The sequence below is a fragment of the Coregonus clupeaformis genome, chromosome 10 (genome assembly GCF_020615455.1).
Source record: "Coregonus clupeaformis isolate EN_2021a chromosome 10, ASM2061545v1, whole genome shotgun sequence".
NCBI lineage: Eukaryota > Metazoa > Chordata > Actinopteri > Salmoniformes > Salmonidae > Coregonus > Coregonus clupeaformis.
In genome coordinates, this window is record NC_059201.1 from 48,465 (window position 1) to 63,013 (window position 14,549).

At 41.6% G+C, this 14,549-nt stretch overlaps 2 protein-coding genes across 10 annotated transcripts in view; both read left to right on the forward strand.

Moving 5' to 3' along the window:
- Positions 1 to 703: 703 nt before the first annotated feature.
- Positions 704 to 5,422, forward strand: LOC121558645 (ladderlectin). The gene is made up of 9 exons (XM_041872059.2): positions 704 to 787; positions 1,018 to 1,105; positions 1,214 to 1,264; positions 1,382 to 1,438; positions 1,833 to 1,883; positions 2,177 to 2,268; positions 4,475 to 4,600; positions 4,862 to 4,961; positions 5,154 to 5,422. Exons 2-9 carry the CDS (start codon positions 1,045 to 1,047, stop codon positions 5,225 to 5,227), a joined length of 612 nt encoding a protein of 203 aa, XP_041727993.2. The 5' UTR covers positions 704 to 787; positions 1,018 to 1,044; the 3' UTR covers positions 5,228 to 5,422.
- A 4,114-nt stretch (positions 5,423 to 9,536) lies between these two features.
- LOC121558631 overlaps positions 9,537 to 14,549 on the forward strand; it is a 51,537-nt gene continuing 46,524 nt past the window's right edge. For 4 of the 9 annotated variants that reach the window (XM_045222769.1, XM_045222765.1, XM_045222767.1 and 1 more), the window contains exons 1-5: positions 9,537 to 10,024; positions 10,119 to 10,315; positions 11,384 to 11,555; positions 11,760 to 12,793; positions 12,967 to 13,011. In XM_045222769.1, the coding sequence (XP_045078704.1) occupies positions 9,718 to 10,024; positions 10,119 to 10,315; positions 11,384 to 11,555; positions 11,760 to 12,793; positions 12,967 to 13,011 (1,755 nt within the window). In that variant the 5' untranslated portion in view covers positions 9,537 to 9,717. Of the gene's footprint in view, positions 10,025 to 10,118; positions 10,316 to 11,383; positions 11,556 to 11,759; positions 12,794 to 12,966; positions 13,012 to 13,479; positions 13,624 to 13,946; positions 14,424 to 14,549 lie in introns of those variants that run through there. The other 5 variants (XR_006661455.1, XM_045222771.1, XM_045222770.1 and 2 more) reach the window with 3 other exon arrangements.

The following is a 14,549-nucleotide window of genomic DNA, read 5'->3' on the forward strand; positions in this document are numbered from 1 at the left end:
ACTGCTGATTGCCGCTTTAAGTTGGAGAAACTGGAAATGTTAGACAAGTCGCTGCAAAGGCCAATAAAGTGATTTCAACTAAACAAACACCCCTATGTTATCTCAAGATCAATAGTGCTGAGAAAAATGTACTGTAAATTGAATCAATCCATGTCCTTGATTTTCCATGTTTACAATTTCCGTATCACAATTATTGTTTTATCATCACTTACTGGAACACACCTTCAAAAGGGGTCTTGTCCTTTACATGCTCTATTTGAATTTGAAATCAGATCTGAAGTACGTACACAAAGCCATATAGAATGTAGAATATAATGATATTGGTATTATATTGACATTGATATTGCTTTAATTTTGTATTTAATTTAAGTCAAACTAAATCCTTTCATGTCTGACCCACTCCTTGGATGAAAAGGAAACGGTTTATGGTCAGCAAATAATAAACGTGACTTCCTTGGCAAAGTTCCATACATGATCACAATAAGGAAATTTTTATTCATTTAACTTACTGGAACACACCTTCAAACAGAGGCTGGCCATGTTGTGGTGACATTGAGAAATGCTGTATTTGAATACCTAATCTGGAATTGTTCATCTGAAGTATAAATACAAAACCATAAAGTGTCAAAGTCCAATGCTGTTTCGTAATTAACAGCACGTGCGTCAGTGGAAGCATGCGGGATAGAACAGTACTTAAACAGCGTACGAATCTCCACTCATCACTCCATCACTGGCCTACCTGAGGAAGAGTCCCTGAGGAAAACAAGTGATTTACCTACTACAACAGGTAAGAGTCCTACAGCGTCTGTTCCCTAGTGTCGACTCATTCAACTTGGCTTATTTTCGCTCCCTTTCTCAGTTTAGATTTATGTATTTACTGTGGTGATGATGAACTTCTAGCTTGATTTTTATGGTTGTCTTCTGTAGGGAAATACTCTTGTCTAGTGATAGTCTGAAATTATTATGTATCACTCTCCCAAGTTGATTCTCCAACACGTGCTCTCCCTTTTCTTCCAGACAACCAGCATCACCATCAACACCACCATGAAGGTTCTGATCATCTTTGCATTACTTTGTGTTGCCCTCTCTGCTAGGGCAGCAGCAGGTAGGACAACAGACATCATCATTCCACATACCCAACAATGTCACTAATACAGCACAGGGTAATTCATTGTTACTGAATAATGACAATGGTTGTGTTTTCCCTTTCAAGTTCATGTGGAGAGCGATGCTGTGGCGGTAGAAGAGCCAAAAAGTGCCCCAGGTTTGTAGCTCTAATTATGTTTGTATTGAGAGCAGTAATACAGTACTGAATCAACACTTCTCTCAATTCCCACTTGAATGAAAGTCAGATTGATTTCCTTGTTCCGTGTTTCTGCAGAGGAGGCTGTTGAGGTTGAGGCTCCTGCAGCAGCAGAGAAGCTGAGTGACGCCCCAGGTCAGTTCTTCTCTGTGGGCTTTAATCAAGCAGGAGCATCACTGTCTCTTATGTGCCTCATTTCCTGATCAATTACTGATCAATTACAATTTCCTGATCAATTACAATTACTTCACATTGAAATCTGCTGAAATACTTTTTGTACATATTTGCACGAATTGAGTGTGAGATTGTGATGTCTATTATGTGCCTCATTTATTGATAAATTATATTTGAGTGATTATGTTTTGTTAGACTGCACGTAGGCACAAAACAAATTAATTTAACTACCTGTCACCTATAAAATATACCTATGAAAACAAACATATTTATATAATACTTATAACTGATATAGTGATTTGCTGGTGGCTAAATAGTGATATTGACGACTGTTTCATTGTTTGTGCTTTTCCAGAGGAGGAAGTACAGACTGAGGTTGTTGAAGAGGTGGCTGCAGCACGTAAAGGTATATTGACACGTTATTGTGAAGGATGTAAAATAACAACTATCACTTTTACTGGTTCTATGATTGCGGACTTTTTGTACATCATGCAATGCATGGTCACTTAATGACAGACAAGTGTATTTTGGTTTTCTGTTAGCAGGGAGGGAAAAAAACACCAGTATGACTAAATGCTATTTCAAGTTTTACATTATGAGATCAAACGTTTTACTTCGCCAAGTTCATACTCCTGTCAATATCAACTCCTTGGTATTACGATGTCAAATATTTTTTTTATTTTATCTTCGTCTTCACAGTGGCACGCAGGTTCTGCCCTGACGGATGGTTCAGCTACCAGTCCAAGTGTTACATGTTTGTGAACACTCCTCGGTCCTGGTTCAACGCTGAGGTAATTAATGCACTTCTCAATTTTATATAGGCCTATTTAAAGCGTCTAAAAGCTTGACGTGAATTCATAACTATTTTATTTTATCTTTATTTTATCAGGGAGTCATACTGAGACCGAGGTCTCTTTTACAGATGAGCCCTGAATTACATAAACTACAGAAAATACACACATCAAAATATAAATACAAAATGCAAGCAGAAATAAAAACAGTCATAAAAAAAAACACATTCATCAGTAATAAGGTCCACAATCAGCTTTCTAAATTGCCCTTAAGATACCAGAACATCAAATTTAAGAACATTTTGAAGATGATTTACCTAACTCAGCAGAGACCAAAGGAATTTCCAGAGTTAGCCATCCCTGAGGCCGGGTGTGGTAACTCGTATGTGTAAAGTTTAGTAATGATGTTAGGTACAGTGGGACTTTTCGTAAAAGGGCTTTATAACTGAAAACACAGCAATGTAGGCTATATTATGTAGGCCTACTATAATACCAAAGTAAGCTTTTTCAAAATGGCTGTGCGTTTGTATGTATATACACTCTAAAAAGAAAAGGTTCCTGGAGTATCCTTTAGGGGTTCTTCAAATTGAAACTGTGTGTGTGAGTGTGTGTGCATGTCTCATCTAGGGTTCGGCGATTTTATGATTGTCTGTCGATGACGTTTGACAGCCATCGTCGATGGTGACGACATCGTGATGTCACAAACGATGGTTTTAGCAAAGCTGTCATCAAGACAAGGGGTGGCTATTTGAAGAAACTCAAATATAAAATATATTTTGATTTGTTTAACACTTTTTTTGGGTTACTACATGATTCCATATGTGTTATTTCATAGTTTTGATGTCTTCACTATTATTCTACAATGTAGAAAACCCTTGAATGAGTAGGTTCTAAAACGACCCGTAGTGTATGTGGTAGTTAGACTATTAACATAATGCAAGAGAACAACGTAGATCGCAGAAAGAGCGTCAAGCACCAAAGCTGCGCGAAATGTCAGACAGGCCTACGGCCTAACGTGTGTTTTCCCTCTCCTCTACAATATCTTATGATATAGGCCTTTTGCAGCAGACACTCCGTTGTCTGGTTTAGGCTAATCTTAAAGTCCCTTTTTCTCCCCAATCCCCATTCGATTAGAATGTGACTTGTTGGCCTAGGCATAGCCTACTCTTTCATGATCAACCATCGAATGAATATAGACTATAGGCCTTAACAGAGTTACATCTCAGAACGTTGATTGCTAATAGCCTAAATACAAACGTAGTAGCTATAGTAATAATGAAAGAGAGAACAAACAATTGCAAGATAGACTAATCGAATAGGACGTTTAAACAAACCTGGTAGGGCTGTTTGTTTCGGCTACTTGACCAAAGTGTAGGCAAAATAAATTATGCCGTCGGAAAATCCCCCCTTAGCCAATAATATAGGCCTACACATAGACTGCGGTCAATAAAAGTTGCAGTAGCCTAAACGTTACTTTGACAAGTTAAACGTATAATCTAATATTTAGGATAATATTGTCGAAGTGTTTATTAATGTCCTTGAATTTCGCAACGGGCAATCGGGCATAAACCCGCGCAGCACCAATTAGCAGGAACAAAAAATACATGATGAGTCTGTGTCGGAGTTGTATCACAAACAACTTTATTTTCAATAACTTACAAATTAAGCATTTATATATAAAGTCAACAACAATCAGATAAAACAAATTATTATTTAGCCTATAATATTCTTTACAACACTGAATTGGCTTAGGCTAAAAACGAATAGGCCTATAATTATCCTTAGGTTATATGCATTTTGCCTATCGAACTGTAAAAATCCTAAATACAATCAGATAAACAAATCAATATTTATAACATACTTTATAACACTTTTTAAAAAAGAACATTGGCTTATGCTAAAAACAAATAGACTTTAGGACATACATTTTGCCTATCGAACTGTACAAATACAAAATAGGCCTATAGGCGTACAAGTTATAAAGTAAATAAAGTAGCCTAAATGAAATAAGTAGCTTACGAAAATAACAGTGCAAATAAGTATTTCAAGGTTTGACAGAATATTTTAGCCTTTTCTATAGGTTATGTCTTTCGAATACGATGCATCTGGATTTGAATAGGCCTAAAGGCTACATTTAAAATGTAATAAAAAAGTGCAATTAGGAACCATTAGGTGCACGTGTCTCATCCCTCACCTCTTCTTTCAGGAACACTGCAATGAACTGGGCGCCAGCCTGGCCTCCGCAAGCTCCTCCCCCGAGTATCGTTACCTGCAACAGATAACCAGAACAGCCAACAGAGCCACCGCCTGGATCGGTGGATTCTACCTCCAGGTGAGACAAAGGGTCGCCCTGAAAACCTCCGCCATCTAAACATACGTAGGGCCCCAAGTTTTTCTGACAGTGACCTGTCAAGAAATAGTTCCGGGTCCTAGAGTTTTTCGCTCAGAGCACATGGCCAGGAAAAACTCTGGGCCTCCAGCATAAATATCTTCAGATATTTGAATCACGCAGCTAGCTATGATATCAGATCTGTTAGTGGTAATGGACAGCAGTGCAGCTGTAGCTAAGGCTCATGACTCTTTCTTTACTCAGGGAAATTGGATGTGGATCGACCGCTCAGGAATGTATTACACCAACTGGTACAGCCAGAGCACTGCAACCAGCAACTCCTGCATGTACCTGCAATCTGCTGGTAAGACGTGAACCTAAAGATGTTCAGCCTGGTCTCATAGACTAGACATAACATAGTAAACGTAAATCCGGAACACTCAAATGAGTATGATATTACCTGAAAAGTAATGACAGGTAGTCTGGTCCCAGAACTGTATGAGGGGTTCAAATATGGCAGATAAAATGACTAAGATTTTTGTTTGTCTTTTTGTAGTGGGCCAGGGCTGGAGGAACCTCGGATGTGGCACACAATACCCATTCATCTGCGTGCACAACTATCGCTGTTAGTCAACATTGTGAAGATATTGTTAATTGCTTGACACCTTTTCTAACCGCTTTCAACATTTGTTTGTTTTACTACTGACTGTGACTAAGTGTTCTCCAAAGGGCTAAATGTGATGACATTTCAAATGGAACTGCCCATTTATGTACCTCAACCTGTATTGTTTTCCTGTAATAAACATTTTTTAAAGTACTATATTATATTACATTGTATAGGCTGGTACTTTCTGGAAGATGGCAGCATTGTCTACGATAATCACTGGACCTTAAAAGGGACAATATACCAACATGGATATGGTGCTTTTGGTTGACAGCATAAAATGGGATGAGAAAAGATTTGAGAGGACTGAAAGTCTGGAAAATCTTAAATATATTTATTGAGCCTCAATTTACTTGTTTATAGAGACCTGTCTTTGGCTTGGCTACGGCTCTGTTAAATCTAGTAACGGGTGTGGATAGGGGTGTGTTTGGACGGGACATTTGGCACAGAATGTTTTCACGGCCTTATTTAGATAAGTGGGTTTCCAGTAAGCAATGGTAAAAAACTCAAACCTTATCATTCTATATCTATGGTAAAAACAATAAACATATTTGATGTACTGGAAATTAACCATTTTACTTTTCACGAGATCTTGAGACTAATACAACCTCCATATAGTTTGTCTGAGGTTAAGATTACTCCAGTGCTCAATTCTTTATTCAAGTTTATAACATGATAACCAATAACCATAATAAAAAAACATGATTTACTCAATGTTAAACAATGATTCTGCAAACCATAGGAATAATTAAAACGCTTTTCCTCTCTGGCAAGCTATAGTCAGAGATGACCCAAAATAATATTTAGTGCTCAAAGATTTGACTCTGGATAATGCACATTCTAGTCTCCACGCGGTAGGTGGCGCTTTCTAGCTTTCTGTCTAAACTATCTATACGCTGGCCGGACGCACACCGTTCTTCAGTATACTCTGTTCATTTACACACACTTGAAACATGGCCAAATCCTTTACAATTCTTACACTGCAGTGGTTTGGGGACGAAAGCGCTTACGGCGTATCATAACCAAGCTTCACATGCGGAGGTATTTGCTCTTGATCAAAAAACAACAGGACCGACAGACTTTCCTCCTTTTCTCCATTCACCCAGCGGGTCAGACGCCGGGCACCAACCACACCAGGAATTCTCTTCAGGTATTCAACCTGAACATCCGTCATCACCCCTGAGATGACCTCTTTAACGGGTGCTCTACTCCGAAGTTGAAAACACAAAACGTATGTTGTCCGGATTCTTTTGAGGCCCACTGCAATCTTCCTCTGCTTATCTGAAATACAATTAATCAAAGTAAGACCACTCCTGGTCACTCTGACAGACTCCACTTTTCCCAGTGCATACTTCACCATTTTCAACACCTCAAATGGGTTTCCTACATATGCATCCTTGCTTAACAAACGCATCCTAACAAGAATGCATAGCAGAGCTTTATCCAAAGCGACTTACAGGCGTGCATATTTGGGGGGTGATCCGGGATCGAACCCACAAAGTGAGCTACAGAGGACCACAAGAAGCGATTCATTATCATTTACACATGTATCCTTCACTCCAATTGTTGTTCCAGTTTTCAATACTACTGTAGTCCATTCAGAACATTCGTCTTCACCAAATTTACTCGACGCGCTGCTTAATTCAAACTCAGCATCCACTTCCGCCATCCTCCCGCTTTCTCTGTCCCTTCCTATTCCTTCATTCTTCAGTGGGGTTTATTGGCGGTTGGCATCCAACGTTATGGTCCATTACCGCCACCTACTGTACTGGAGTGTGGGCCAGCGACAGGGAGAATCAAAATCCTACAAATCAGCCCCGTTGCTTTTAAAAAAAGATAACAAAATATGTGAGACTATATCTAATGACGTTATACTCAATATACTCTTTTAACTAATTTCCTGTATCCCCTTCTCCCTCAAACTAGATCTCATCCTCTCTCTTTCCCTCTGATACTGCCCACACTGTAGCAATACATGCTCCACGGTCTCTGTTTCATGACAATAATCACACTTTCCTATCACATTTAATGTTTCATTAAACTGGCTGTGTCCCACCCGTAATCTTGTAAAAATAGCCTCCTCTCTTCTGTCCCTTCCTGCCGTCCTCCCCTCACCGACTTTCCTCTGTACTTGAAATAAATGCCTTCCCTTATTATCTCTATTCCACTGCTCCTGCCATCTCTGCACCATCACTGTATATATCAGTATTTTTGCCTTGCTCATTGAAACTTCAACATCAACCCCACTACTAAGTGCTTGTTTAGCCAGTACATCTCCTGCCTCGTTCCCCTCCACCCCCACATGGGCTGGGACCCAAGAAAATATGATCTGTATACCCATCTGTTTAATCCTGCCATGGGTTTGTAGTACCTCATAAAGCAGGTATTGTCTGCTACGTGAGCTAAAGGACTGGAGACTCATTAACACTGCACATGAATCAGAGCAAATAACTACTGTCTGGCTTGACTTCCTCCACCCACTGCAAGGCCAACAGTATGGCCATCTGCTCCGCCATATATACAGCCAGATGATCTGTAATACATTTCCTGACTTCCACCCCACATTCCTGCACTACAAATGCTGACCCAGTACGTCCTGTCCTTGGATCTTTTGAACCATCTGTGTAAATGGCCACAAAATACTGATACACAGTATCCAGACGTCTCAAACAAATCAGATGGGTCAACACTATCCCTATCTTTCTGTAGTCTCTCCAACACTTCTAGATCAACTGCTGGAGGCGGGAGTAGCCATGGTGGATTTACAGAAATAGCTACCGTTGGACTAAACTCCCTTCCTATTCCACCTGTCAGAACCTGTAAAAAGGGTGTACCACAACGGACATGTTATGAAATCCCTCCGCCACAGCCGCAGTGTCGAACCATTCATTTCAAGTGCTCGCACCAGACGCTCAAAACATAGTTCCGATTCAGGTGTAACCTTGAACTTTCTGTGCCTTTATATAAATTAAACGTAAATGTAATAATCATTCTTCATCACCATTTATCAAATGCATGTAGCTAGATTGAGTATGCATCTCGCAATACATTAATCTCTTCAAGATCGTAGCCAGGCTTTCTGACAGACTGCCACACATAACATACTTGAATGTTAATATGGACATACTTGAATTCCACCACCTTCCCCTACCTTGTCACAACACAACTGATTGGCTCAAACGCATTAAGGATAGAAATTCCACAAATCAACTTTTAAGAAGGTACACCTGTTCATTGAAATGCATTCCAGGTGACTACCTAATGAAGATGGTTGAGAGAATGCCAAGAGTGTGCAAAGCTGTCATCAAGGCAAAGAGTGGCTATTTGAAGAATCTATTTTGATTTATTTAACACTTTTTTGGTTACTACATGATTCCATATGTGTTATTATTATAGTATGAAAAGAAATGTTGAAAAATGTATGCACTCACTTAACTGTAAGTCGCTAAAAGTCTGCTAAATGACTAAAATGTAAAAATGTCAAATGTAATTCCATAGTTTTGATGTCTTCACTATTATTCTACAATGTAGAAAATAGTAAAAATAAAGAAAATCCCTGGAATGAGTAGGTGTGTCCAAACTTTTGACTGGTAGTGTATATATGAACCTTTATTTATCCAGGCTAGTCAATATATATTTTTTTAATCACTGACCAAAAAATAATCAAGTTGACATTTAAATTATGGTGTATGTCTGCCCTCTTGTGGGGGTATTGTGTATTACATGTACTGTGATCCCTGCGTGGGCAGTGTTGCCAACTTAGCGACTTTATCGCTATATTTAGCGAGTTTTCAGACCCCTCTAGGGACACATTTTCAAAAAAGTGACTAGCGACAAATCTATCGACTTTTTCTGGTGTTACTGGAGACTTTTGGAGACTCTGACGTGAAAACACGTATCGTGCTTACTCTTCTCAACGAGCAGCGGGTGCTGCCGTCCCACCCCGGTCCCAAAGCACTCACAGGCGGCCCAGTCCTCGCGCAGCAGTCCCTCCCAGCTGCAGTCAGAGCAGGAGATGTTCATCTGTCCGCGTCCAGACTGCAAATGAAGCCGCCGCTGGCTGATCACGCCCTGGCTTACAATCAGGGCGGGATTTAAAATAGGGTGTTTTTTACTCACTTTTTGTCTCTCCCACGACATTATTCCTCTCTCCTACAGTGTCCATCACAATCACATGCACATGGCCAATTATGCGAATTAGGTGATGATGTAATTTAGCGACTTTTAGGACAGCCAATAGCTACTTTCCTTACTGAGGAGTTGGCAACACTGCTGCGTGCGCAAGGACACAGTTATTAAAGATGGCGGAGCATTGACAACAATCGAGATGTTCTTACAAATATTACTACGTCGTGAACAAGCTGGGGACAAAAACGTTTATTAGACGTTTGAATTATTTTCAATCTTCATAGGTAGCAGTAGTTGTGACCAGGTTTCACTAAAACAAGTGGTTAAAATGTCGGAAACGCGTGTTTTGCATCAACGGATAAGCTCTGTCATGGGCATTCTAGCCTCCGCTGCCGTGACAGAGATTTGCAAGTTAGTAGACGATTGCTGTGGAGCGTTACGTGTAGAAGTCTCTCAAAGCAAAGAGCAAATCCTAATGCTAGAGAAGCAACTCAGCCTGGCGGAGTCGAGGTACAGGTCGGTGAGTGGCAAAGGGCAGACGTCTGTCACCAGCGGCACACCGAGAATCAACAGTTCTAAGGGCGATTCACCCGCGGCCAATGCCGATGATGCGGGCAACACTGACGAAGACGAAGGTAGGCTACCGATTTGTAAATGGCTGTTGTCAGCCTTTGAGCTAATGATTTGCCAATAATTGGTCAAGTTGACCTCTCACTCTCTCTCTTCCAGGTAGCGTTCTCCATCTTGAGGTGGAGGGTGTCAATGGCAATCCGCACCCTCTGTGGGAAGAGGTATCCACAGCACCAACTGATGAGGCTGGGCCCCCCACACTGACCCCTGGCCCCATAGTCAGTTCCAATGAGAATACTGGGCCCCTCGCAATGACCCCTGACCCGGTAGTCAGTTCCAATGACATACCCAGAAAGGTGAGAAACTGTAAACATAGTTCATAACATTTTTGTGGATAGAAATATACTATATATACAAAAGTATGTGGACACCCCTTCAAATGAGTGGATTCTTCTATTTCAGCCACACCCGTTGCTGACAGGTGTATTAAGTCGAGCACACAGCCTTGCAATCTGCATAGACACACATTGGCAGTAGAATGGCCTTACTGAAGAGCTCAGTGACTTTCAACGTGGCACTGTCATAGGATGTCACCTTTCCAAGAAGTCAGTTTGCCAAATTTCTGCCCTGCTAGAGCTGCCCCGATCAACTGTAAGTGCTGTTATTGTGAAGTGGAAACGTCTAGGAGCAACAACGGCTCAGCCGTGAAGTTGTAGGCCACACAAGCCTACAACAGAAGGGGACCGCCGAGTGCTGAAGCGCGTAGAGCGTAAAAATCGTCTGTCCTCGGTTGCAACACTCACTACCGAGTTCCAAACTGCCTCTGGAAGCAACATCAGCACAAGAACTGTCCGTTGGATGCTTCATGAAATGAGTTTCCATGGCCGAGCAGCCACACACAAGCCTAAGATCACCATGCGCAATGCCAAGCGTCAGCTGGAGTGCTGTAAAGCTCGCCGCCATTGAACTCTGGAGCAGTGGAAACTCGTTCTCTGGAGTGATGAATCACACTTCAACATCTGGCAGTCCGATGCACAAATATGGGTTTGACGGATGCCAGGAGAACACTACCTGCCCCAATGTATAGTGTCAACTGTCAAGTTTGGTGGAGGAGGAATAATGGTCCGGGGCTGTTTTTCTAGTGGAAAGCCTGTTATAACAGCAAAGGGGGGACCGACTCCATATTAATGCCCATGATTTTTCGACGAGCAGGTGTCCACATACTTTTGGTCATGTTGTGTAGAGTGGACAGGACATGGCTTTCTGATATGCTATGTTAATGTCATTTCTATACAAAACATTTTGTATCTGCATGTTGCTGAACTATTGGTCCCCAAATTGGGACCATGTAGAATTTGCGCCTCTGTATTTTGACTTTCTGACCATTTTCTCTTCATTATTAACTCCTTTTGTGTTTTTCACAGCAACATATTACCAGTTTCCGAGTTGGGGAAACTCCCAAGATACAACCATGCACCACATGCTGCTCCCTCTACCACTGCCCCTTCTGCCGACCGTCTGCGTTCAAACCCAACGAGTTACACCGGATCATCCCACACATCCAGAGCCACCTGAAAAGTGCCGTTCAGAATGACGGTGAGGGGAACTTTGGAAACCACAGCATCAGAAAATAATGAATGCCTTGTAATCAGTAATGCCTTGTAGTTGTTCAGTTGAGGTGTATGAACGCCGACCACCCAACACGTGCTAATTGCCTTATACTCTTGACTTTTTAAAGTCACTATCTAACATTGTCTTTTTTCTTATACTGACAATTTAATTGTCACCCTTTTCTTTCAGAGTACATCGTCTACAACTGCAAACTGACGTGCAGAGACTACCCTCACTACCACTGCACCTATTGTGACCATGTACTCTGCAGAAAAGCGTTGTTTATAGAACATTTCAGAGCTTGCAGAAAGCGGAACGCGACTCCACGACCTGCCCGTGTCCAAGCTCAATCTCCATCTGCTGCTCTGCCCCTCCAGCAACATCCATCTCCAGCCCAGAGACCTCTCGCCCCTGCAACGTCCACACCTGTCCTGCCTCTCACATCTATAGCGGTCGTCCCGTCAAGCTCCAGACCTGTCACCCCTCCGAGCTCACCAGTCGCTCCTCAAACTCTAAACACAGACACACCTCCAATGGAAAAAACAAATACTTCTGCCAGTCACGATCCGGTCACCCGCTCGTCAAGCCAGGATTTGGAACCCTCCTCGCCCGAAGTGTACAGCTGCCCTCCGACGCCGCAGATTGAGACCGAGAGACCGCAAAGACCTTCCCAAAGGGATGCAGTTCCTGTGCAGACCCAGTGTGACCACTGCGGCATCATCCTGAACAAGAAGAACTTGAAGGTGCACATGAAGCGGAAACACCAGGAAGAGTACATCGCTGCGGAGAACGAGGAGGCTCTGAGGAGATACCTGGCCGAATCCAAGATGGACGTGCCACCCTGGTGCCGTGCCACCAAGGTCCAGTGTGACCTCTGCGGAATCAGGCTGAACAAGAAGAATTTCAAGAACCACATGAAAAGGAAACACAAGGTGAACGTGACGCCGTCGGATTTCCAGGAAGCTTTCGACAGGTGCCTGGGCGAGCAAGGCCTGTTGGTGGTCGAGAGCTCGTTGCCCGGCTACACTTGTACCGGGACGCAGGAAACAGGAAGAGGAGGACGACGACGAAGGCGTAGGGAAGAGTGTGACGATGACCTCTTTCCGGACATCGACATGGAAGAAGAACAACGCGACAGGTTCCTGGACGCCGGAGCGCTCCTGGCCCAGGAAACGGACCTGGCCACCCAGCAGTTGCAAGGCGAGAGAGCGCTGACTGGAATGGTATGCTGTCAATGGTTTGGTTTAAAGCAGGTTTAATATGGTTGGGTTTATAGAGGGTAGGGGAGAGAGGTGGGCCAAATGAAAACGACAATGTCTGATCTCACTCATTCAATAACACTCAGAGGTCAGCACTCTAGAACCAAGCCACTCACTCGCCTCTTCTTTATTCCCAGACTCCCCATAGGTACCATGGTCTGGGGAAACCTCATCTCCTGGAGGTAAATACAGTACCTGTAGATTTATCTCCCCTAGAACAGGCAGAACATCACATTCCTGCTTTCATAATATCAGATTTGAAACCGCTCACTGATTGTTTTTGATTCTCCATACATAATGCTACTGAAAATAACGTTTAGATTAACATTCATATAATACATATACTTATATAAGGATGATTCCTCACGAAACTAGAACCAAAAAATACCATGATTTTGGGGTCCTCCAAAGGACCCTTCTATGGATTAAATTGAGTGAAAATCCCCCAAATCATGATTTTTAGTTCTAGTTTCGTGAGGAATCGCCCATAAATGTCTTCTAGAATTTGACATGTAGCCTACCTAGTGACTTTCCTGGCCTCTTTTATATACAACACCACTGCTTTAGGAACCGAATGTTCAACAATAAACACTTCATCGATATAGGCAACTAAAACACTGAAACCATTTAATTGATTCACTTGTTTGCAGCTTCCACTGGAGTCACTGGTGTGGATCTTCCGGGACGTGCTGTGTGTGGATGGGAAGAGAGGCTACTGGAACCTGTCTCTGGTCTGCAGAACCTTCAATACCATCCTGACAAATGAAATCATCAGGAAGTACTCCACAGGGAAGGTTAGTATCGATAACAACATAAGTCTAAAAAAGGCTATGGTATACTGGCAATTTTTTAATTAATTAATTCAATGTCATGCAGTGCTCTGAGGAGACTTGAATGTACCATATGTTTTCCCAAAATTCTTTCCAGATAAAGCTGTGATTCTCATTCTGTGATTCGTTGTTACATTGTTACAAACATCATTGTATGTTAACACTGCACGCAAACACCTAAAAAAGTATCTGTGTCCCATAGACTTAACATTCTTTACTTGTGCATTCGTATTCCATTCTGGTTTGTGTCTGACAATCTTTTGTCCTGTTCTGTGTTTCTTTTCCAGAGATGTGATCCTGAACCCCAGTAGTTACTGAAAGGAGAAGCCAGTACATTGTGGTTACAACATAATATGCTTATATGCTCACTGTATGCTTGCTTCACTGCATACACCCCCATTACCAACGTTATTACTACCAATGTTTATTTTTATTGACAATGTACTCTTTTTTTTTTTTTTGTAAAAACAAAAAGCTTAATGTTATTTAGTTGTTTTGCTATTACTGAGAACTATCTGAAATCCCATTGGCTATTTATCCATTCTATATTCAGATTTGTAAAATCTTTCTGCTGTTACACTGTTCATTAGTGTGCATTCTCAGTGTGGTGCTTCAGTTAGTTTTGAGACTGAACCCTTAGCCTACTCTTTGATTTACTTACTTTTAACTGAAGGAATTGATTTATTCCTTTTAATTTCAGGTTGTATGCTGATTCCGTATTTTTGTACTTGAACTAAATAGTAAAATCATTTTTGGAGGACAAAGTGTGTGTTTGATTTAATTCACTTAAACATTTGATTCCTTTTAGTAGGAGCTCCATACAATAAGATTCAGCAGCAGGTGGCAATGTTGGAGCATAAGTCATGTGTGTAAGCAACCATTTCTTTTGA

Bases quoted from the DNA above. Each gene is read 5' to 3' on its own strand.
- LOC121558645 (XM_041872059.2), top strand. From the start codon at position 1,045: ATGAAGGTTCTGATCATCTTTGCATTACTTTGTGTTGCCCTCTCTGCT. The intron at 1,439-1,832 runs GTCAGTTCTTCT...GTGCTTTTCCAG, and splicing joins GAAGCTGAGTGACGCCCCAG to AGGAGGAAGTACAGACTGAG. The intron at 4,601-4,861 runs GTGAGACAAAGG...TTCTTTACTCAG, and splicing joins TCGGTGGATTCTACCTCCAG to GGAAATTGGATGTGGATCGA.